Source organism: Xylaria bambusicola, assembly GCF_022495145.1.
Source record: "Xylaria bambusicola strain CBS 139988 unplaced genomic scaffold F5B22scaffold_19, whole genome shotgun sequence".
Taxonomy (NCBI): domain Eukaryota; kingdom Fungi; phylum Ascomycota; class Sordariomycetes; order Xylariales; family Xylariaceae; genus Xylaria; species Xylaria bambusicola.
The window spans coordinates 550,840-572,603 of NW_025953572.1; the positions used below are offsets into that span (position 1 = coordinate 550,840).

General features: G+C 49.5%; 6 protein-coding genes across 6 annotated transcripts; 5 read left to right on the plus strand and 1 right to left on the minus strand.

Moving 5' to 3' along the window:
• The first annotated feature begins 1,472 nt into the window (after nucleotides 1-1,472).
• On the plus strand, nucleotides 1,473-5,724 carry F5B22DRAFT_144349 (Piwi domain-containing protein). The gene is made up of 10 exons (XM_047969062.1): nucleotides 1,473-1,505; nucleotides 1,826-1,865; nucleotides 2,213-2,532; nucleotides 2,599-2,721; nucleotides 2,779-2,909; nucleotides 2,962-3,152; nucleotides 3,204-3,352; nucleotides 3,413-3,527; nucleotides 3,587-4,005; nucleotides 4,064-5,724. The coding sequence occupies exons 3-10, from the start codon at nucleotides 2,221-2,223 to the stop codon at nucleotides 5,639-5,641; spliced, it is 3,018 nt and encodes a 1,005-aa protein (XP_047831139.1). The 5' UTR covers nucleotides 1,473-1,505; nucleotides 1,826-1,865; nucleotides 2,213-2,220; the 3' UTR covers nucleotides 5,642-5,724.
• Nucleotides 5,725-8,463: 2,739 nt separating this feature from the next.
• Nucleotides 8,464-11,738, plus strand: F5B22DRAFT_144379 (uncharacterized protein). The gene is made up of 4 exons (XM_047969063.1): nucleotides 8,464-8,645; nucleotides 8,699-8,747; nucleotides 8,830-8,855; nucleotides 8,971-11,738. The coding sequence occupies exon 4, from the start codon at nucleotides 9,010-9,012 to the stop codon at nucleotides 11,410-11,412; it is 2,403 nt and encodes an 800-aa protein (XP_047831140.1). The 5' UTR covers nucleotides 8,464-8,645; nucleotides 8,699-8,747; nucleotides 8,830-8,855; nucleotides 8,971-9,009; the 3' UTR covers nucleotides 11,413-11,738.
• A 1,819-nt stretch (nucleotides 11,739-13,557) lies between these two features.
• F5B22DRAFT_144554 (uncharacterized protein) lies at nucleotides 13,558-15,916 on the plus strand. The gene is made up of 3 exons (XM_047969065.1): nucleotides 13,558-14,360; nucleotides 14,454-14,678; nucleotides 14,756-15,916. Exons 1-3 carry the CDS (start codon nucleotides 14,167-14,169, stop codon nucleotides 15,612-15,614), a joined length of 1,278 nt encoding a protein of 425 aa, XP_047831141.1. The 5' UTR covers nucleotides 13,558-14,166; the 3' UTR covers nucleotides 15,615-15,916.
• Nucleotides 15,917-16,194: 278 nt separating this feature from the next.
• On the minus strand, nucleotides 16,195-16,450 carry F5B22DRAFT_646391 (uncharacterized protein; the record flags this gene model as incomplete). Its single annotated transcript, XM_047978723.1, has 2 exons — nucleotides 16,195-16,334; nucleotides 16,396-16,450. The coding sequence occupies 2 exons, from the start codon at nucleotides 16,448-16,450 to the stop codon at nucleotides 16,195-16,197; spliced, it is 195 nt and encodes a 64-aa protein (XP_047831142.1).
• A 1,523-nt stretch (nucleotides 16,451-17,973) lies between these two features.
• F5B22DRAFT_144597 (uncharacterized protein) lies at nucleotides 17,974-19,536 on the plus strand. Its single transcript, XM_047969066.1, has 2 exons — nucleotides 17,974-18,005; nucleotides 18,061-19,536. Exon 2 carries the CDS (start codon nucleotides 18,156-18,158, stop codon nucleotides 19,494-19,496), a length of 1,341 nt encoding a protein of 446 aa, XP_047831143.1. The 5' UTR covers nucleotides 17,974-18,005; nucleotides 18,061-18,155; the 3' UTR covers nucleotides 19,497-19,536.
• Nucleotides 19,537-19,863: 327 nt separating this feature from the next.
• On the plus strand, nucleotides 19,864-21,543 carry F5B22DRAFT_144478 (AMMECR1 domain-containing protein). Its single transcript, XM_047969064.1, has 2 exons — nucleotides 19,864-21,469; nucleotides 21,522-21,543. Exon 1 carries the CDS (start codon nucleotides 20,231-20,233, stop codon nucleotides 21,020-21,022), a length of 792 nt encoding a protein of 263 aa, XP_047831144.1. The 5' UTR covers nucleotides 19,864-20,230; the 3' UTR covers nucleotides 21,023-21,469; nucleotides 21,522-21,543.
• The last annotated feature ends 221 nt before the right edge of the window (nucleotides 21,544-21,764 follow it).

The following is a 21,764-nucleotide window of genomic DNA, read 5'->3' on the forward strand; positions in this document are numbered from 1 at the left end:
GGCAAAGAAACGGCGAGTCTTCGTGGATTGAGCCGATGAAGCACAGAAGAAGTGTGACATCCTCGCTCTTTGAAACCTCGGCCGCTTCTCTGGACCAATCCCCCGACCTTGAACATTGCACATATCACCAAGGAGCCCTTTCCCCTCTCCACGCCTAGTCACACATCTATAGCCATCCCACCCGGTCACTGTACTAGCCCTCCTTATACCTAGGTGGTATTTCTCATTGTGGTACTTAAACTTTCACTTGGTGGTACCCCACAGTTTGACTGTCTGGTCTGAGCATTTCTCTTGTTCAAACGCACATAGGTAGGGCAATCGTGGCAACTATCCGCGGCAACACAGGCATAAACATCCTCTGAAGGGGATTCTCGTACCACGCTTTATGCTACCGACATCTTGTATTCCGAACAGCTATCACCTGCGACCATAGTTGCATTAACATTGCACGGCTAACTAGTAAGCTTTCTAGCTGTATTCAGACTGCTTTCCCTCAACCATACCAGCACCTCAACCATCTATTCCATACGTTCTTGACCTCAAGCTTTCCTTTTTTCCTCGAGTCGCCATTGCAGCTATCAGAGACGTAGCAGGCATTCAAGGTATGAATTTCTCTTTTTTTTTTTTTTTTTCACTATCTACCTAATCTACCTCAGACCGTTTCACTGCCTAGGCATGTAGGTAGGTACCTCAATGTGTAGTGGACATATAGGAGGCGGTAAGTACTACTGAGGTAGTACACAATGTACCAATCAATACAATACCTATTGTACACACATACACCTTACACAAGCAGTACCTGCCTTCCACCTACCTTCTACAAAAACACAGATTCACACAAACTGAGAGGGAAGGCACCTCGCCATTTGCTACAGGCTATCGCACCTTCTGCTCTCAAGACTGTGTGGTCACCTATTGCCCCACACTCTCTGCTTTAACCATCCCCATCCACCACCTGACACTTTCACTCTTCTCTCTTCAACATACCATCTTTAACCTCGCCTTCACCCACCCATCTACATCCAATCCCTCCCTCCCACAGCAACATCTTCCACTCAATTGACCCGACTCTCTCCCACAGATCTTCAGCACTACCAACCTCCGCTTGAGCTTCTGTCTCCTCACAACAAACGCGTAAGTAGAGTGGTGAGAATTTCCAAGCAGGAGCGTGTCGCCTCCAACCAACGCCCAGCACCTCTTCCGCATCTCTACACCTGGACACAAGCTATTCTTCTTACATACCATCTTTGACAATCGTCAAGCCCCAGAACACCTTTTCCACTATTGACCGCTCTCTCTGTCTGTCCTGCAGATTCTCCAGTGGTCAGTGCTTCGATCGCACATAGCTTTGTCGCCGTCGTATCACTCCAATCTCCTTGCTCTCATCCACATATCACCATCTCCCTTTCTTACCTTCCATTCCGTACCCAGTTCCCAAGATCCTTGCTAACATCTATCAAGTAAAGCAAACAGCAGCACAACATCAGACCACATCTTCTCATTCGGTAAGCATCTTCTGTCTTCTACGTTTGTTGACATCTATTCTGTAAAAGCCGAGCTTCTTCAAGTTCTTTACCTCACGCACATTTACATTGCTCTCTTAGCTCGCATTTGATTGGCTCCAGGCCACACAGAGACCAGCTCTATGACAGTGCTTATTAATTCGCTCCTTGTCCCGTTACTTCTATCCGTGTTCGGCCACGCAAAGCTTCCTGGAAGCGTGGCTTGTTCGTTTGATATCTGCTTCATCCGATAATCCCATCTTCCCATAGCTTAGCAGCCGCCATAGTTAGCATTTGGGCAACATACTAACTAGGAGTCATAGAACCTACATCGATACCCAGAGCTACCAAGCTAAGCAACAGGTAAGCATATCTCGCGACCACAATCAAACCGGTTTCCTAAACCTCGACGCCTTCTGCGAATCCGAGACCGGACTATCTTCTATGTGCTTTAGTGTTTCATTGGCCAATGTACCTTCCATAAAACGCATCATTGACGAGGTTGTCTATGCTCATGTCTTTGAAACGGTATTGCGATCGACCATTTTCCATCTCGAATTCCTTTACCTTGGCATTGATTTCACTGCGTTTCCCCATTGTTTCTTACCTTTCATCGCACAATTAGTATTTGTTGTTTTATCTTATCTGCCCAGCTTTCCACTAGCTTGCTTGGATTGACCTGGTACTAACTGGCTGTCCATCGTACCTAGTTTACATCATGTCTGGTTCCCAGAATCCTCGCCCGGATACTCTTCGTAATCCGACTCTTGACAGAGTGGCTGGTATAAACCTTGATGGAGCTTCAGACGTACCTCGTGGCTCAGTTGCTGGCTCGCATAGGGGCTCAGTTGCCGGTTCTCATAGGGGATCTGTTGCTGGCTCTCGAGCTGGCTCACCTCCCCGGCGTGGAACTCCGGCAGCGGCTGGTGGCGCTAAGCCTCTCGGATATGACCCCGGACGAATTGATCAGCCGCGAGACGTGGACATCATTGGCAAGCGGGTTGACTTGCCTGCTGATGCATACTTGGACGTGAGTAGCTGATTTCATGGCCATTGTAGCTTGTTTGTTTACTTTGCCTTACTAATACACTCACAGAGTGAGAGTAAAGGACGGTTCACAGTCCGCCCAGGTTTCAACACTTCAGGCAAGCCAATTCAAGTACAACTCAACGTATTCCCTGTCAATGAGTTCAAAGACAATAAAGTATATCAGTACGATGTAGGTGGATCTGAACCTTCATATTCATGGATCATCATACTCACTTTCTCTATATAGGTCTCGATCAGCCCTGAACCTCAAAAGGCAAGTTCAGGACTGATCAAGAAAGTTTGGAACTCCCGGCCCATTCAAGAGGCGTTGACCAAAGCTGGCGGTAAATGGCTTTATGATGGCAAAAAGCTAGCCTGGTATGAGTCTACTTCCAATGACCCTGATCGCTATAAATTAATAGATTATTAGGTCATCCAGACAGATTGAGCGAAATGAGTTGCGAGCATCTGTTGATCTGGATGCGGACAAACCGAACAAGGTTGGGAGTAGGGGAGTTTATTACATTCGTATCAAGCAAACCCAAGTCATCAACCTATCATATCTAGCACACTACCTTCAAGGCAAGGTTGCGTGGGATGTCCATGTACTGGAAGGTCTAAGTACGACTGTTGAGCACTATTTTTACATACCAAATTAGCTAACTCCGTTAGACTTCTTTGACCATTGCATGCGACAAACTCCATCAGAAAAAATGATCGCGATCCGCCGAAACTTCTACCCCACGGATACAAAAAGCTTTTCTCTCGGCTCCGTTGTGGAAGCACGCAAAGGGTATTATTCAGCAATTCGATTGGGAGAGGTAAGTTGCCAACATTCGCACTGCATCCTGTAATGGGAAATATCTAATGCGATATCACAGGCCAAAAGGCTAATGATCAACGTTGACACCGCGAACACGGCTTTTTGGCAAACTCGAACAATTGCCGAAATAGCATTGCGCTTACACCAGGCTACGAATTCCCGTTGGGCCAATGGTAATATAATTCTAGGTATATCTATTCTTAGATAGCAGTCGTACTAACTGGTATCTTAGATGATTATGGTCAATTCGCTGAGCGCCTGAAGCCTGTGAAGCGCGACGGGGAGGGGGGAACCACGTACACGCCATCGGAAGCTTTTACCGTCATGCGAAAACTCATAAAGCTCAAATTCGTCGTGAAACATCGCGGCAAGTTGAACGATGAGAAGATGTACACAATTAAGCAAATCAGATTCGAGCCGAATGATGGTGCGGAGGGTAGCACCGCCACAAACACCATATTCAACAAAAAGATGCCGGACGGTACCATCAGACATATCAGTGTTTACGACCACTACAAGGAGAAATATGACGTTCGCCTTCAGCATTCAAGGTTGCCAGTTATCGAAACTACACGTGGAGGCATGTTCCCAATGGAACTATGCAATGTCGCCGATTATCAGCGATACCCATTCAAACTGGATCCCGACCAGGTAAGCTATAATTCAATTGCGTCGATTCACAGAGTAACACACACTAACAGTGACTTAGACCTCACTAATGATCAAATTCGCGGTCACTCGTCCTGCTCAGCGAAAAGCAGACATTGCCGAAGGCTTCAATAGACTGAACTATGCCGACGACCCGTACCTGAAAGAGTTCGGCATTACTGTGTCAAAGAACATGCAAGTAACCAACGCGCGACTACTAAGAAATCCAGAGATCTCTTTCGCTGGAAACGCCAAGCTCAATCCGAGTGTCTCTGGTCGCTGGGATTTGCGTGGCAAGAGATTTCTCGAACCGAATTCGAAACCAATAACTTCATGGGGTTTAGTAGTGTGTGGCAATTCTTGCTTCAAACAAGATGCAGAAGCATTTGCTTCAAAGTTTACGCAAACTTACAGGAATCACGGTGCGAATATCAAGACACCACTTCACGTGATTCAGGTTCCGTTCAGCGTTGGTGACTATGGCGAAATCGTCAAAACGGCTTGGACTGAGATCGGCAACAAGAACAAAGCCTTCCCAGAAATGTTGTTTTTCGTCGTCCCGAACAAGAATTCGCTTGTTTACGAACGTATCAAGAAGAGTATGGACTGCAGGTGGTGTTGTCCATCTCAGGTACTGCAAGCTGGTCACGTCAAAAAGGCCAATGCCCAATACATGAGTAACGTAGCGATGAAGGTCAACGCAAAGCTAGGCGGTGTCACTTGCAAGGTAGCCAGCCCAGGCCCGACCAGCCCATTCTTCAAATGCCCTACAATGATTATTGGAGTGGATGTTTCTCACGCTGCTCCTGGCAGTCGATCTCCATCCATGGCAGCGATGACTGTTTCAATGGACAAGAACGCTACTCGTTACGCCGGGTCCTGTGAAGTCAACGGTTGGCGCGTAGAACTTTTGCAGTCTACTACATGTCAGGGAATGTTTCCCCGTCTTCTAAAACATTGGATCAGTATTCACCGAACACCGCCCCAACATGTTTACTATTTCCGCGATGGCGTTGCTGAGGGCTCATTCCAAGGTGTTATTGAGTCTGAATTGAGCGAGATACGCCGGGCTTTCCGAGAGATGAACGCGGGCAACCCTAAGTTCACCGTCATAATCGCCACAAAGAGACATCATATTAGGTTCTTCCCCAAGCCAGGTGATCAAGGAAGTGCTGATCGGAATTCGAACCCACTTCCGGGTACTTTGGTCGAGCGTGACGCTACGCACCCCCGCCATTTCGACTTTTATCTGTGCTCGCATGTAGCAATCCAAGGAACGGCTCGTCCGGTTCACTATCAAGTTATCTATGACGACGCAAATGTTAAGCCGGATGATCTACAGATGATGCTGTATCAGCAGTGCTATCAGTATGTGCGCTCTACAACACCCGTGTCACTGCATCCGGCGATTTACTATGCCCACTTGGCTTCAAACCGCGCCAGATCCCATGAGAATATTCATGCCAGTCAAAAGGAGTACGCTGGAGGAAAAGAAGGGAACCCAACAGCAAAACACTCTTCTGAGGTCTATACCGAGCAAAGTGATCTGAGCGAACCACCTGCCCTGCTACCCATGCATAATCCTACTGTAGGACAGGAACGCATTATTTTCATGAATACTACTATGTGGTATATCTAACTTTGCAGTTCTGCTGATCCACCTCTGCCTCGTTTATCTGCCGGTTTAGGCTCTCTGGTCAACACTCTTCGGTATCCGCAAATAACGGTCGTTATTAAACATTTCGACACACTTCTTTCTAAGACGCGCTGGTTTCCTTGTTTCCCCTTCATCCGCATGATGCTTTTTAGTTTCCGACCCGTTTCCGATCTCCCATAGCGATTAGTCGAGCTCGTAAAACAGCTCTCTCAGGGATGCACTTAGTAGCCTCCTCCGTGCCCCGGATAATTGTGCTGAATAGCGGCTGAGAAATATTTTGATTTGCCCGGTACGCCACCTTCTACCCTTGATTTAGTTGCAATTGCTTCGACTAACAAAGTGTGACATTTAGCAGGTCTACCAATTCTATATCGTCATCAATTCTATTTCCTTGCACCGAATTCACAATAAAATAGCATAGTCCGGCGATACCCTCCATTTCTTGCCAGTCACTGGCCCGATTGAGATGGGAAGTCTTGCATGAAGTCACGATGTTCTACTAAAGGCGTTTCCATAGGCTATCAAAAGACAAGGCCAAGTAATACCGTGTTCCTCTCTCATGTCTCTTGCCCATTCTCGCGGGCAAGGTAACGCGCAGAGTATATTGTTGACTGTCGTCAAGCTTCCCATGCCATGATTTATTCTGCTATTAAATCTTCATGGGTTTTCTTCAACCTTTCTATTTGATTTACTCGACAGACTTCGTCTCCGTTCTATTCTTCTCTGGGCCGTCAGAAATTACTATTCAGCTTCTTTGACTTTCGAGGGAGGGGAACAAGGAATATGGGCCTCAAAATCAGGTCTCAATTCACTAACCCCCCATCAATCTGAGATAGACGGGTAGCTAGATAGATAATGGAAACCCCCACTGTATTAATACTTTCGTTCTTGTGACCTATGTGATGCGCCAAACCTCCCTGTCAAGTAACTCGCTACAGCTGTGCCAATTCTCGCTGGTCAGAAGATAACAATGTCGCGGAAAGTATCTTTATTCCCCTCGCCCCTTAACTACGCCTTCGTGAAACTTACATTCGATCACTACAATGCGATACCGACGTAGGCGACTATATTGGCTTACCCAGCGGCCCTATGTCCGTGCTGCGACAAGCTAGAGTGCGCATATCACATAAGACGAGAGGCAAGGGTTATCTAGAGCCTGTAGCACATATTGGATTGCGCACGACTAGCGGGCATTGGTGTCGAGATCTTTACATCTCCACGTATAAGTGATTGAACCACTCTCGAGACCGTATGCTAGGTTCCCTGGGGGTGTTTCGATGAGAAAAGGTTCAGATAAATGAATAGAAGGCGGCGGGTGAGATAGGCGAAACCTCGCCGAACGTTGAGAGGATTGCCAAGACTAATGGTTACATTTGTGTCAGAACGGATAGATATTGGGATTGTGAGAATTATAGAGCGGGTATTCCAAGAAGTGGGAGAATGATTGCGGCATGAGTTGGTGTTGGGAGAAGTGGTGTAATAGGGTCGTTTCATCTAGTGGGTTTAATGTGCGAGAGGGGGGTGGATTGGAATATGTGCCAGGTATTGCGAGATTTACAGCCTAGGTAGGTCAATTGGTGTTTGAGTGAGGGGAAGATATGGATTAGCTATGCTTGGAGGATAAGGACTATTATGGATGGTGGTATGGTTGGTTACAGCTGTGATCATATCGAGGCATTTGTGCTTCGTCTCTCTCTACGTTGAGTCTATCCGGCCCTGGAGTGTTGGGGTTGTGTACTGTTGTGCAAGTGATGGGAATCTGTGGTCTTGTGCGAGCTGACCACTGAGCGGCTCGGCTATGCGAACTGAATTTGGTATGTTAGGTTGTGCTACGGGTTGAATCACTAATTAGGTGGTACCAACTTTCATCATCAGAGTGAGCACCAAGAGATGTTGCACGGGTATCGTGATGCAGAATAGCTAGTACTACGTATCTGCAAGACACTTCATACATACACGTCACACACATTCAGAGCAGGACCGCCCTCGCTATAGACTGGTAGGTTTGTAGAGGATAGGTAAGGTTGCTGTTTTCCATCGCGTTACATCGTTCAGCTGTATGACAATCAGTGTAGCTCGAACTATTTCACGACTATCAGGCCATACTGCGAGACATCAGCTGTCTCTGCGTGCTGCAAAGAGTCGGACAAACAGAGACCGGTATTGCGGCCTTGTAGATCAGATACACCATGTCCCTTGCTATCTTGCATAGGGGATTGACCGAGACAGGCGCTAGCTGTTGAAGCTGGCCGATACGATGCATCTTATGATGCGCTGGACTACATTTTAAACGTCCTTAGAGCGTCTGTGATGGGTGATGACAGCACATTGTAGCCTGGCGTGATAGTTGTCAGACAAGTGTATACTCGGCTTTGAACCGGCACCCTCCAAACGGTTACACTGCGCAAAGCGAACAAATGGGGCGAAAACTTTGCTCGTTGATGTGTTCGCTTGAATAACTCACGCCTGATATTTGACGGCTGTCCTAGCATGAGAGATTGGAGCATCACGAGACGCTTACAAGTTTGTTGGGTGCTGATCTTACTTACAACGTGCTCAGAGGAAAGAAAGGGCGGGAAACCATGGTGCGTTGTGAGACGTCGTCGCTTCGTTCATCTCGAATCGATTGGTCTCTAAGACGATATTCAACCTGGTACTGGGGGCTGAGAGTACCTAATGGACTTCTCTGTTATTCACTGCTGGCCAAGAATTGAGATTGAATGCGAAATTGAATCAAACGGAATGCTCTACACATTGATACCTATGTGATGCAATGAAATTGCGGTCATCCTACAGCGGCAGATGGCGTCCTTCAGGCCGTAGTGCCGCGTTCATGATGCCCAACAATACCTCCCGTACCGCTCATACGCTCAACTACATAGGTACCTACCTAAGTATGTACTTACCTAGGTAGACCTTCCGAGGCTCAATGTCGCCAAATGGAAAGATCGAATGAATTACTGCAAGGGGTTTAGTTTTATAAGAGGTACCTACCTACTTACTTATGCGATATGGGTGCACGGATACTGAGATTAGCAGGGCTACGGTACCAAGGTATTCCCAGGCTGTCTGATTGCTCCAATGACCTGTTTGTAGATCTTGATGTTCAGGCTTCATGATCTAATCCATGCAGTCTCCTCGTTTGTCTTTCCGACCTAACCGACAAACAGACACGCTACTTGCTACCTCTAAGCAGGTATGGGATTAATTCCTCCTGACATTCTCACTTCGAAAACCGTGCTCGGAAGATTCCCTCTTTCATGTCATATTCCCATCTTCTTCTCCTCACTCACAATCACTTTCTGTCAAAGGTGGCAATAGATATCTGATACTCAATTCACTCAATCGTCATGGCATTATTCGCGGACATCCCGTTTGGCCTTGCCGCCGAGAGTGGATGCCCAGTCTGCTACTCAAAACTGAAGCCGCAGACGCAACTTCTTCTCCTATGTGGCGGCTGCAAAGTAGTCCAATATTGTGGTACTGCCCACCAGAAGCAACATCGTCCAGAGCACAAAGCAGCATGTGCTTCGATCGTCAAGAGTCGGGAGAAGCTTGAGAAGGAGGAAGCCACACTTCGGGCGCAGCCAGGCGACATCTTAATGCCGAGTGATGTTTTCGAAACCGGTGTGGGCGGGTTCTGGGGTATACTTGGGACCCGCGCTTACATGAGGGCTCGATTCGCAGCTGCCGATGCGCTACTTCAGATCAACTCAATCAAAGCCGTCGAGAAGGCTTTGGCACATTACCAGGACATGCTGCGACTCTGTCGATCAGATAACCTAGGCGCCCGAGACATTGTCCCCGGCCTCTTACTTCGCCTGGGGCGAGAGCAGGAATGCTATGATTTTCTCAAGTGGTGGGGTGTTGTCGACCCTGATGGGCGCCATGACTGGGGCGATACAAGTCTGCCATATCTCAACATCCGTGGAGCCGACGTGTTCGAAGAAGTGGACACTTTTGCGAGCCGCTTGAGTCTCAGCCAACTTGTGATTCTTACGCTCCTGAAGGTGCGTCTACATCTCGACATTGAGCCTTATGACCCGCAATACATGGATTTTGGGTCCCCATGGGGCTCTTGGCCCCCTCCTCCCACTGAGCACATGCGGCCGATTGGCGAAATCGTCCAGAAGAAAGTCAGAACAATCACAAGCTCGGATGTATCAGAAATCTCCCAGTCACTGAAGGATCAATATAAGGCTTTGTTCAGAATGGTGCATAGGGAGAATCCACATTTGTGGGAAGCCTTGGTGGACGCGTCGGAAGACACTCCGCCCGTGCCTTCAATGTATAGTCCCGGTTCCGCGGAGGAGGCTATTCTGGGCGTCCATCAGTGCAAGAAGGCCTGGGAAGAAAGCTATGATGCCATCACGATGATTGAAACGGAGGTTGGCGCCTTGGCTGAGGTATACGAAGGCCCAGCTGCCACACCAGATGGCGTGAATGCCGGAGAGGTTGTAGCAACCTCAGAGAGACGAAAAGGCTCCGGCAAAGCATTCCCATCCAAGTTCATTGCATCTACAACGAACACGCGCCCAGAAGACTTGTTCCCGCCTTCACCAATTGGCCCAGATCAAACCTATCATTTCGTCCATCGCAAAAACCAGAGAAAGGCTCTCGCGTACGCTAACGGAGCATGTTCAAACAACGGACAACAAAACCCACAGGCAGCCTGGGCAGTGGTATTTCGCCCATCCATTGGTGACAATAGCCACCCATGCATGGTATCAGGTCGACTAGAGCTCAAGGGTCCCTTTGGGGACGAGAGTGTAGCAACTAGTAACAGAGCCGAGCTTCGTGCAGCGATAGCTGTCTTGCGTCGCAACGACTGGCGAGCTGATGGGTTCATCGGTGTGGTCATCGCGACAGATTCATCTTATCTTGTCGATGGCGCCACCGAGTGGGCGAGAGGCTGGATTCGCAAAGATTGGACGACGCGAGGCGGTGATCCCGTCAAGAATCGAGACTTGTGGGAACTTTTCCTTGGAGAGGTAGAAAAGTGTAAAGAGGCGGGGCTGGAAGTTGAGCTTTGGAAGATCCCCAGAGAGATGAATTCTTTTGCCGCCGCCGTGGCGAAAGAGACAATCAACAAAGGGGCGGCCCCTATCAACTTCGAAAACGTGCAACTTGGTTCTCCAGCGGTCAGTACTAGAACCCCGGGAGAGCTTCGTGTCGTTTGCCTATGCTTAGAGTACGAGGGCATATTCAACGATTGCTATGCAGGCCTCATCTCGAAAATCAACGCCAAAGCTAAAATGGAGCGAGCCACCACTCAAAAGGCGGCCTTGGACATGCTCACTGAGAACCCTCCGCCGTCGCTGATCTTGGTCACTGATGCAGGCGCTGCGCACATCATGAAGGTTTGGGAGCGCGTGATTGACTGTCTTCGCGGAGGATCAACGGTGGTACTTGCCGCGAGCTTCAGCTCGTTTCTAAACGAGGGCCAGTTCACTCGTTGCTTTGCCAAGATGGGCCTGCCTTGGAAGAGAGGAGGTTATTATCGAACAGATGTCAGCCTACGACCCGGCGTTGTCAATGATCGCCTGAAGAAACAGCTCCTTCCTACCTATAGCCAGAAGGCTCTCTATGTTGAGGGAGTGGCTAGATCAGATGTGTGGTACGTCAGTGCGCGGGGTGAGACAGCTGTGGCTTTTACGAAAGTTGGGAACGGCATGCTCGGTTATTTAGGGGACGTGAACCCAGAAAAAGGATCTGAATTAGTGGTCCTCGCTATGCTTGGGCTTTTGAACTGAGCGAGCATGGATTGGAAGTTATTTGCATTTGGTTTGGCGGAACTGAGGGTACATTTATTACCACTCTCCTGCAAAAAGGCTACATCTCGTCCATGACGAACCCGGCTTCTCCAGTGGCATCATCATCACCTTCTGTATGCATATTGCTAGTTCTAGGTACCCTTGAGGTACCTAGGCTTAGCTAAATTTCAACTAGTTGTACTCCGTAGGCCCTTGGAGAATGTCATAAATGCTGACACTAATTACCCGAATACCTAACTTTATCTTGTTGCCGTGAGAAATACTAGGGGCATATTCGGTAGAGGATTGCTAGGAATAGCATGATTGGAAGTCTTCCCTACGCCTCACAAGCCACTTCCAGCTCCTCCCCGGGCGATTACTTGGTGCGGACGGGATAGCTAGCCATAGGTACCTACGGTAATTTAGGGCTGAAGATAAGCCGATCGGCCGAGCTCATCTCAGTCGAGCAGTATCATTTGACAACTTGCATGTCTTCTAAATATTAGCTAATTTCGCAAAAAGACTTACTCACATCCTTTCGACATACCTACCTATTCTATCTAACCCCAACAGTTACTATATTTGTCCCGACCGCTACTCGACTCATCTGGCGAGCAACCAAGAGAGAGACGCTTGTGGATTCTGAAAGCGGTCTGAAATCCCTGTGGAGACTGGACGCGTCGAGCGAATCGGAATTTGGGGGCCAAATGGCCACCAAGCGATTCTATATTTAGGATACCATTTTGGCACGAGTAAGTAAGGACATATCTAGATGATAGGTATCGATTATAGTCTGCGGTCCTAGTGCAATTTACAGCCGGAACTATCATCTAGCTGCGCGTGCCGGCAACTGTTCAAATTTTTTCACCTTTTCACTCTATGTGTAGAGTTGGTGTGGTATGAAGAAGAGGATGCAAAGACGTTCTGGAAGGGGTAAAAAAAAAAAAAAACATTGCAACTATTCAGTCCACGGAGATACTACCTTGAGGCTTTAACTGACTGCGCCGAGCCCTCGGCTCACGTCAAATGCAACATGGCTACAGACTTACCCCACGGTGACTGCAGGTTGATGTACCGATATGACCTGACAGATCGGCATCAGCGGCTCTGCTCCGTGTCGTGATGCTCTTATTGTTACCCACGTCAATCCTACCTGCTTCGCTGTGCAGGTTGACATGGGTGGAGTGATGGTGTATCGCGCCATACAAGACGGCATTTGAGTCAAGATATCCCCGCTGCTTATGAACCCCTTCCTTACATTGCCGGATATGCATATTCAGCGCGACTTGTTTGATGAGGTTTGTTTGGGGGAATAATTGAATGATGGACACTTGTTTCATCCATAGAAGACATCCCTCCAAGCAATTATCGGCCGGCGCTGGAGTCTGAAACAAGCAGCGATCAACAAGGTCCCAAGGGTTTGGGCGGACAAAGGGCGGCGTATGCCTAGGTACACGCTAGCTAATGGTCCGAATCCGCCGTCAAGGAAATTCAACGACGGCTCATTCTAGTTAAGTACTAAGTAGTAAGTATCTTGATTTTCATTTTCTATACTTTTGTTGGGCTCTTGTTCTTCCATTGTCAATCTTCTGCTGTAACCATACCCCTCACGATGCCTTCACGATTGCCGCTTTTGGCATACCTACCTACCTACCTACCTATTTGTAGTGTAGAAGTCCACATATGACAGCGAATGATGATCGCGCACCAAGTGATATTTCAGCCCACTCATAGACTCAGCCTCAACCGGTAAGCTGAGAGTCCTCGGAGCCCACTAGTCCTTACCCAGCTTAGAATAGGACCCCTTGCATCGGCCAAAAGGCCAACTACACAAGTCTCCTCTCCCCTCATTTCACTAGCGAGTAGGTACATCAACAGCCCGAGCGAAATAGATTTCACCATGCAGCCAGACCATACTATGTAGTAGCTGCTAACTGCTAGCTGCTCTAGCTGATAACTAATCAATAGATCGATCATAAGTATGTTCCCTGAGTTCATGTTGGGCTGACACCAGGGCAGACACCCATCTTGGCATGAATTGGATCGAGTAAGGACATAATGTGCGTACCGGGTTGGCCTTCTAGTGTGTATGCTTACATGCATGAGGTAGGGACTTTCGTCTGCTTAATTTCGCAAATTGTCTCAACCAACGAATGTCTCATTACCCAGACATGTGGTCCCATACGCTACGTATGCCTACATGTAATGCAAAGGATTAGGCATGTCCACATCACAGCATCTGGATGGAGCGGTAACGGCCGCCTTAGCGGGAGGCTATGCAGCTGAGTCTGCTCCGAGCTCATAGCTAGCGCACGATCCGACGCCTCCCAGCCTCGAAATGGTGTCAGGTCTTAGCTCGACCGGTCTGCTGGCGCTACTATTGTTTGCCAGGCGAGCCAGGCCACTTATATAGGATCAGCTCAGCCGCCGCGTCTGTGTGCCGTGACTCTCGCGTGCTGGTTTCATGGACGAACAGGCTCATCAGCAAACCTTGCTTACGCACCACAACCTTCGACCGGAGTGCATCATGATTTTATGACGAGAGCTATGCTATGACGGATGATATACACGACTATAAAAGCATTTGAAGAACAGGGCATAGGGATTCGGGTTCATCGACCTGTTGATTGCTAGGGTCCATTACATTTATCCCATTCTCACGACTTTTCTTGCGGCGTCTGAATCGGCTCGGAATACGTGAACTATATTGAAGGCCTCGGAGATTTGACGAATCAGTCCAAATTCGAAAAGAAGATGTTGGGGTCACATCGTGACAATGCCAACTTCAATCGGGCTGGTTGGAGGAAGCGAGTGATGTTGCCGTGCTGGATCATTCAGATCCTCATTCTGTTGAGCGTACTGGGCTTGTTTTCATATCGCCTATCACACACGGTGTCTACATGGAAAGAGGAGGACGACAAGGGAAACGTCCCTGTGGTTGAGTTTGTGTAAGTCTTCACTGCTTTGTTCGAATGCCCTTGGCAGACAAATTTCTAGCTTGGGTATCTATAGGCATGGAATTTAGAGCTGACACTCCTTAGATGGGCGGCTGCAAACATTGCATTTTCACTTGTCTCACTACTGGTCACGTTCATCTCGATAGCGAGGTTCATCGCTGAAGTCCTAACACCTTTACCGTTATTATTCGGCTGCATCCTCAACATGATCTTGTCCGCCGTGGTTCTAGCGTTGGACATCGTCATTTACGTTCAGCGGAGAGATAGACATTACTCACTCGCAGGGTTGGGTCTTGATGCTGCACTCATGTGAGTATACATACTGCTTCACCCCTCCATTCTGCCCACTGCCAGAGCAGTCACTTTGATTCTAACACGTTCTCCAGAATCTTCACCATAATACCACTGATCTACGCGATCATCATCTACCGTCGCCTTCTGAACTATGACGACTACCATCTACCCTACAATCACAAGGCCTTTGGATTCGCGGGCATTGAGGAGGGTGTCGATGACCACCGGTTATCGAGGGTATCAACAAACCTCAGCCCACCGACCCCTTACGACCCGACAAACCCAGGCCTAGGCACCATAACAACAATCACGGGCGGCGAGCCCCAAAACCGCGGTCGTTCTGTCTCTATAGGCAGCCGACGCATCTCGCTCTCCTTCAGCCGCAACGGGAGCGTCTCACCGCATCCCTCACCACCACCGTCCGACGCATCACCAATGGAGCGTCGCACAAGCTACGACCACAGACGGGACACGCAGTTCGAAGACTACGTCGCGCGCCGCGCCAGCCAGCGCCTGAGCGGACACTCGCTCCAAGACGACGTCAACCGCGCTTTGGGCGACGAATTCGGATTCACGGAGCACCCCTCGGAATCCAAGGGCGAGACAGTGACATCCGGCGCCGTGCACGCAGGCCACGCCTCGCGGCCGCGGGTTAGTTCCATCGGCAGGCAGACGAGCTACGAGGCGCTCGTGGGGGGCACCAACGGCATCTCGGTCACGATCACCACGCCGCCCGAGGAGACGATCCAGCGCGGACACAGTCTGAATAGCGTGCCCGAGGCGCACGAGGAAGAAGACCACCGCCACGAAGGCGGTCGACAGCGGAAACGCGCCGTGAGCGAGAGCCAGCGGGCATTGCTTGGCGATGACGACGGAGAGGGCAGACGCAGGATGGAGCGCGTCGCGGGGCTGGAGGATGTAGAGCTCGAGATGAAGACGCGGAAGGCGTGAGATTGAGATTGATATAGTGATACCCAAATGATGAATTTTTTTCTTCAGATTTTCCGCATTTTGACGCTGAGGTTTGAGGCCTCTCTTATACCTCCATCTCTGATATAGTGCTTCTTTCATTTCGGGGCGTCTGGGAATTCGGCTTAGATGTGGCCTACTGTGATGGCCGTGTATGCATTAGAGCCTAAGTAGTAGTAAGTAGTAGTAAGTAGTATTGGTAGGGCAATAATAGGCATATCATGAGGCCGTTGGTACAATTACGCAGACTTGGGACAAAAAAAACACACTCTAGCTCACTTTCATATTCGTATGGTACGCTGCGTCAACTGGTCGTGGTGAAATTCTATTAATTATCTCGATATCTGGTCTATGCCTAGAGGTTGACCCCTGTCATGCCTCCTATTATCCAGTGACAGCTATTTTCTATCTGTGATGGTGGTAATGGCGAGCCATCGAGCAAGTTTTGTCAGAGTCCCGATATTCCTAATGGAGCTCAACATCTTGGTTGACTGGCTCGTGCATACGGTACATGTTCTGGGCCGAGTTTGAATGATGGGCCCGGTTGAAGCGGATTGATGCTTTATTGGCTTGCGGCCTTGTAAACGTTCTCGGAGTCAAATGGGATGACATCTCCGTTTGCATTGGTCATGGCGGCGCCTTGGACCTCGACACCACCGTCCTGTCGGCTGGAGATCTTGCCATTTGCTCGGGGTACCTTGACTGTAGATGTTGTCAGAAACGATACGATCACCTGATCACGTTATCATGTGTGGGCACATACCGAACTGGCCCATGGCGACGGTGAAGAGAGCAAAGATAACGACGGCGGACTTCATTTTGACGGTTGGTTTTGTTTTAATGCTTCGAAGCTGAAGGAGAGATATAGGTCGGCCGGCGACGAGCAAGTTGAAAATATGTTCACAGCGAAGGGAAAGGCTTGGTCTAAAGGAAAAGACAGGAGATGCTTTAGCAGAACAGATGAACGTGAAGAGACGGGCTGTTTTACTTGCGCCATCAAACAGGATACTACATCTTTTATATGATTATGCAGAATACTACGAGCTGAGGATATGGCAGATCAGCCAAGGACTTAGCGCTCGTCAATGATAGGACGAAGACGGCTGTGCCATTGCTCGGCGCTCTGCCAGACTGATCTTCGACATTGACGAGCGCCCCTGAGACGGATCCGAGAGTCGTCTGAAAGGTGCACGAAGATTACAGCCGGAGATCCTGCATATTGCCCAAAACGGGAATGACTGGGAGCCTTGTACTGGCGTGGCTGAATACTTCAGTGAGTGTTAGTACACAGAGGGCCTTGCGCTCCACTGAATAAGCATACAACGACCAGATAATGGGCGGGCTTCTGATTGGAGGCCAAGCTTGTAGAGATGATTACCGAAGGAACGAAACGAAGCGACGAGATCCCTTTGGGGGTGGGTTTCATGGAGAGGAGCCGCGTCGGGAGGGGCGGGAGCCGGGGGTCCGCCGGGGTCTGAGACGACAGCTGTAACCGCATGCCTGCCGCCATCTTGGCCCAAAGCGGCCATGGACGCGCGGAGACGAACGAATCTCGCTGATCGCCTCTACTTTCCGAGATTCAGGAGGGGGCGAGGCCTGGACTCCGTCTCCGGCTCGCACTGATCCCGCGTTACAGATGCTTGGCAAGCGTCATTCGCTCCTCTACTCCCCATTCCACCCTTGATGATCATGGATGACTGTGATGATGAGCCCTGTACGTGTCTGTTTATGGGGTTGAAACATGCGACAAACAGTTTTGATGGGTTTGAGACCGCCTTGTTGTAAGATCACTCCTAAGGTATAAGCAATTAATAGCTTCATAGAGAGGTTGGTAGGAATGGGAGGCGTCAAGACGCGACTGGAATTGCTGGGTAGCTGACTGTTAAGAACTACATTGCGCTCGCTCCCTACGCCTTTCAAACTCAACGCTTGGCTGGAAAGTTAGCACAGACAAGTGTATTAGATATCACAGTAGAACATCTATCTGTTGGCTTAGTCCTGTCCTGTTGTCCTGACCTACCTACAGTAGGTATATACATAAGCAGGGGTAGGCAGGTAAGTTTGATGAATCTTGATCTCCTCTTGGCAGTGTGGACACAGCTGCCCACAGCTGGGTATCCACTACCACGCGCATGGGTAAGGAGACTGCGGCTGGTTGAGTACCTGGAACTTGGAATTGGCGCTCCGGGCCCTTCTCCATGAAAATATCTCATTTCTTAGGTAGCGAGACTTACCTTTTGTTTTCTTGCACTGTCTACAGGATTGCAGCGCTTCAGATGTCAGCGTTGAACTGACCTCAGCATTCAGAGAGATCCAGGTAGGCTTCAGGCTAGGTCTGGATGTGTATCTATGACTACGATACAAGCACTGAGGGTCCCAATACCTACCTAATGTCACATGAGTCACCAAAGCTTACTCGTGGTATTAGGTAATATCAGCCAACCAGTTATCTTAACCTCTAGCATTTATTTTCCAAGCGGAAAGACTTCGCCTTGATTTGGCGGGTTTCACGCTCCCTTCAACATGTCGACAATCGACCTGGGTCCTGCTGGAACTCTCACGAATTCGCGGTACTCGCTTACTCTGTCAAATCACAAGCGGCTCATCCTGTTTCGCTTGCCTCGGATAAGCCAATCACACCCCCCGGCCGGTCTTGGGTGCCATGACTGGATTTACTATGCCATGGAGGCTGAGTGCCCGCATGCCGGCGGGCCAATGGCCGATGCTCATATAGACATTGAGGATTCTTCCTATGTCGCATCTTGCCCCTGGCATGCCTACGACTTCAACCTTGATACCGGCGAGTCTAGCTATGGCGTCAAAGCATGCACTTATCCCGTTCGCCTGCAAGATGGCCGGTTGCAGTTGCAGCTTGTTGAAGCCGAAGGCGTGCGGCTGTCTACAATCCAGCCTGTCAGTGAAAAGGTCAAGTTCAAGCACGGCCCGAGGCAGCAGCTACACGGGCCGCCCACATATCTCAATGATAATGCTACACTGTGTGACTGGTGTGTCCATGTCCTGAATACTTCCGACCCCGAGCACAAAATTGAGCTCACCACCCACCTCTTCTCTGTATTCGCTACACGGGAACAGTCCACGACTCCGATGGAGCTCGGCGCTGGCACTGTGGTAGCCCCTGAGGAGCCTCCACGACACGATCTTCGACAGGTGAAACCTGGCCAGATGCCTAAGGCTGGCAAAGGAGGAAGCCTGAAGAGTAGGATTGCAATGCTGCATGCTCTTGCCAACATTGAACTCTGGGCGATCGATCTCGCCATCGATATCTGCGTGAGGTTTGCCACATTCCAAACTACAGCGACCGCCGACTCGGTCTCTCAGAACTTGCCACGAACATTCTATTACGACTGGCTCAAAGTAGCTAATGATGAGGCCAAGCATTTCTCATTGCTTCGCGCTCGGTTGGAGGAGCTGGGAAGTTTCTTTGGGGCCCTCCCTGTTCACCACGGTCTATGGGAGTCTGCTACCGTGACCGCGCACGATCTCAGGGCGAGGATTAGTGTCATCGCTCTCGTCCATGAGGCGCGAGGCTTAGATATCAATCCCCTGACCATCGAAAAATTCCGTGTTGCAGGAGACACGGACAGTGTTGATGTTATGACAATTATCCACAATGACGAGATCACGCATGTAACGACAGGCCATAGATGGCTCACGTGGATTTGTCAGCAAGAAAATACAGATCCGGTTCAGGTCTTCCGCACCAATGTGCAGAGGCATTTCAGGGGTAATGTCAAGGGCCCTTTCAACGCGGAAGCAAGACAGCAAGCTGGCATGGACAAGCATTACTACGAAAACCTAACTGGACTACCAGGTGGGAAAGGGGAAATCATTGCCGGGGGCTGAATAAGGAAGACACAGCTGTGTAAAGGCCCAAGGGGATTCGCACAGGAAAAAGCTTGGCTTTGCGAGAAAAGTCTTATACCTATATATATATATCTAGCCGCTTGGTATCCATTCCCTGGGTTACGTGAAAGAGAATGGATCTTTCTCTCGAATCGCAGAGAATACGACATGGAAACAGTACTTTCTTACAAGGGTGGCAACGATCATTCATACCCGAGTCAGCGCATTTGGCTTGCCACATGAAAGAAGAGATTTGATGTCTCTAGAATGATGCTGGCGAGCTCTAATAACTCGGATACACTGGGCCACTCCTTAGTAGTACCTACCTAGTTAGAAGGCCGTCTCCCATAGGCGGGGCCTGATAGCGGGGCAGGTAAGGCTAAGCACGCTAATGCCGGCTGCTGTAGCGGCGGGGGTGTCCTGGGCAGGGCTGGACCCGAAGACCTCCCCTCGCTACCCATATCAACGCCTATCATAAGCCACTGCGGGTATTCTCGCGTTCCATGGCCTTCATCAGAGCGGGGTCGTCATCATGGGAATTGGGCTCTTCCATCTTTCTCAACATTCCTAGCTGAGTTCCAAACTTCCTCTCTGCACATGCTTCGATCTCCCCTGGGTCCCTCAAGTCTCGCCCAACGTCCTATTTTCCTAGTCTCTTTCGTCACTCGCTTCGCACCTCGTCTCCTCCCTCGTTTACTCCGCCCACTTCCACCCATCATTCGCAACAAGGAAGTATGGCGACAGTCTCGCATTGTCTCTACTGTTTCGAGACCCTCGCTTCTTACCTGGGCACCAAGAAGTCGATGACCCTTGAAGAGGTGGAACAGGCATGGCAGAAGTATTGTAAAGATGCCGATATAGCGGCAAAGAAGCCGTCTCCGGCGCTCCGACGTATCGCCAACAGCTCGGGTTCCACGAGCAGTACTTCGTCACCTGCCTCTGGCTCAACACTCTCGTTGGACAATGACACTCCCGCGACGTCCACTGCCTCCCTGCCTTTGGAGCACCCACCCATTACCGAATCGCCACTCTTCATTACCTGGAATACGGTCGCGCCAACAGGTTATTCTTCACTACGAGGATGTATCGGGACATTCGAGGCTCAGGAGTTAAGCGAGGGCATATCTTCCTACGCCATAACGTCTGCCATCCACGACACGCGGTTCGACCCGATTACCAAGCGTGAACTGCCGACGCTCGAAGTCGCCGTTACTCTTCTCACTGACTTTGAAGATTGTGATGACGCTATGGACTGGGAGCTCGGAACGCACGGTATACGGATCAGCTTCGTTGACCGTGGGCGGCGATACGGTGCTACCTACCTCCCAGATGTAGCATCGGAGCAGGGTTGGACTAAGGAAGAGACGTTGATCAGCCTTATGCGGAAGGCAGGCTGGGTTGCCCGAAAAGACTTATGGAAAGACATCAATCTCAAGGTGGTCCGTTACCAAGGCAAGAAAGAATCATTGCGATATTCCGAATACAAGCACTGGCGTGACTGGGTCGAGACAAATACTGGTGCATGATAGATGTGATTACACGTACACAAAAGTGCCACGTTCAGCGGCTTAAGCCATGGCGTTATTGAGGGGTTTTGATTCAGATTTTCGACACAACACAGTCGCGGCGTTCTTGGCAGATAGGTTGGGCTAAGAGAGGTCAAGAGGAGAAGCAAATATTTCGTTGAATTATTCGATACAGGTAGATGGTTCCTCTACTATGGACTTTCTAGTAATCTCAAGCACCAATCCAAACAAACTCAATTCAGATGGAACTCAATTCAAACCAAACTTTTGATGATTTTTTAGAGGGATAAAAGATAAGGAGGAAATGACATTCCACAACCACTTCCCTATTTATTCAAGGGCCTTGGCGTAATATCATCGTCTCCCTGTCTACTTGCTCACCCAAGAGGCTATCCCAACAAATTGGGTGTACTACGTTCTTGTCCCAGAGCCTCTAGTACTAGCTTGGTGAGACACAAGAATGACATAGAAAACTTGGTAAAAACATCTAACCTTTTAGTACTCAATGGCATGAGCGCCATACCACTACAGACCATCTCCCACACCCCTTTAGATCCGATGTCTCAAAAACAAGAGCTGAACTACCTCTCCTTCATTCCTGTATGCTTCGTCCCTGCCGATCGGCTGCTCGTTTTCCATTCCGCGGGTATCACGTGCTTCATCATGCTGGTGCTTTCGAGGTATCAATATCTCGTGATCTGTCCTTACTTCTTATCGTCCGCTTCTTGTTCTGCTCTGCCCT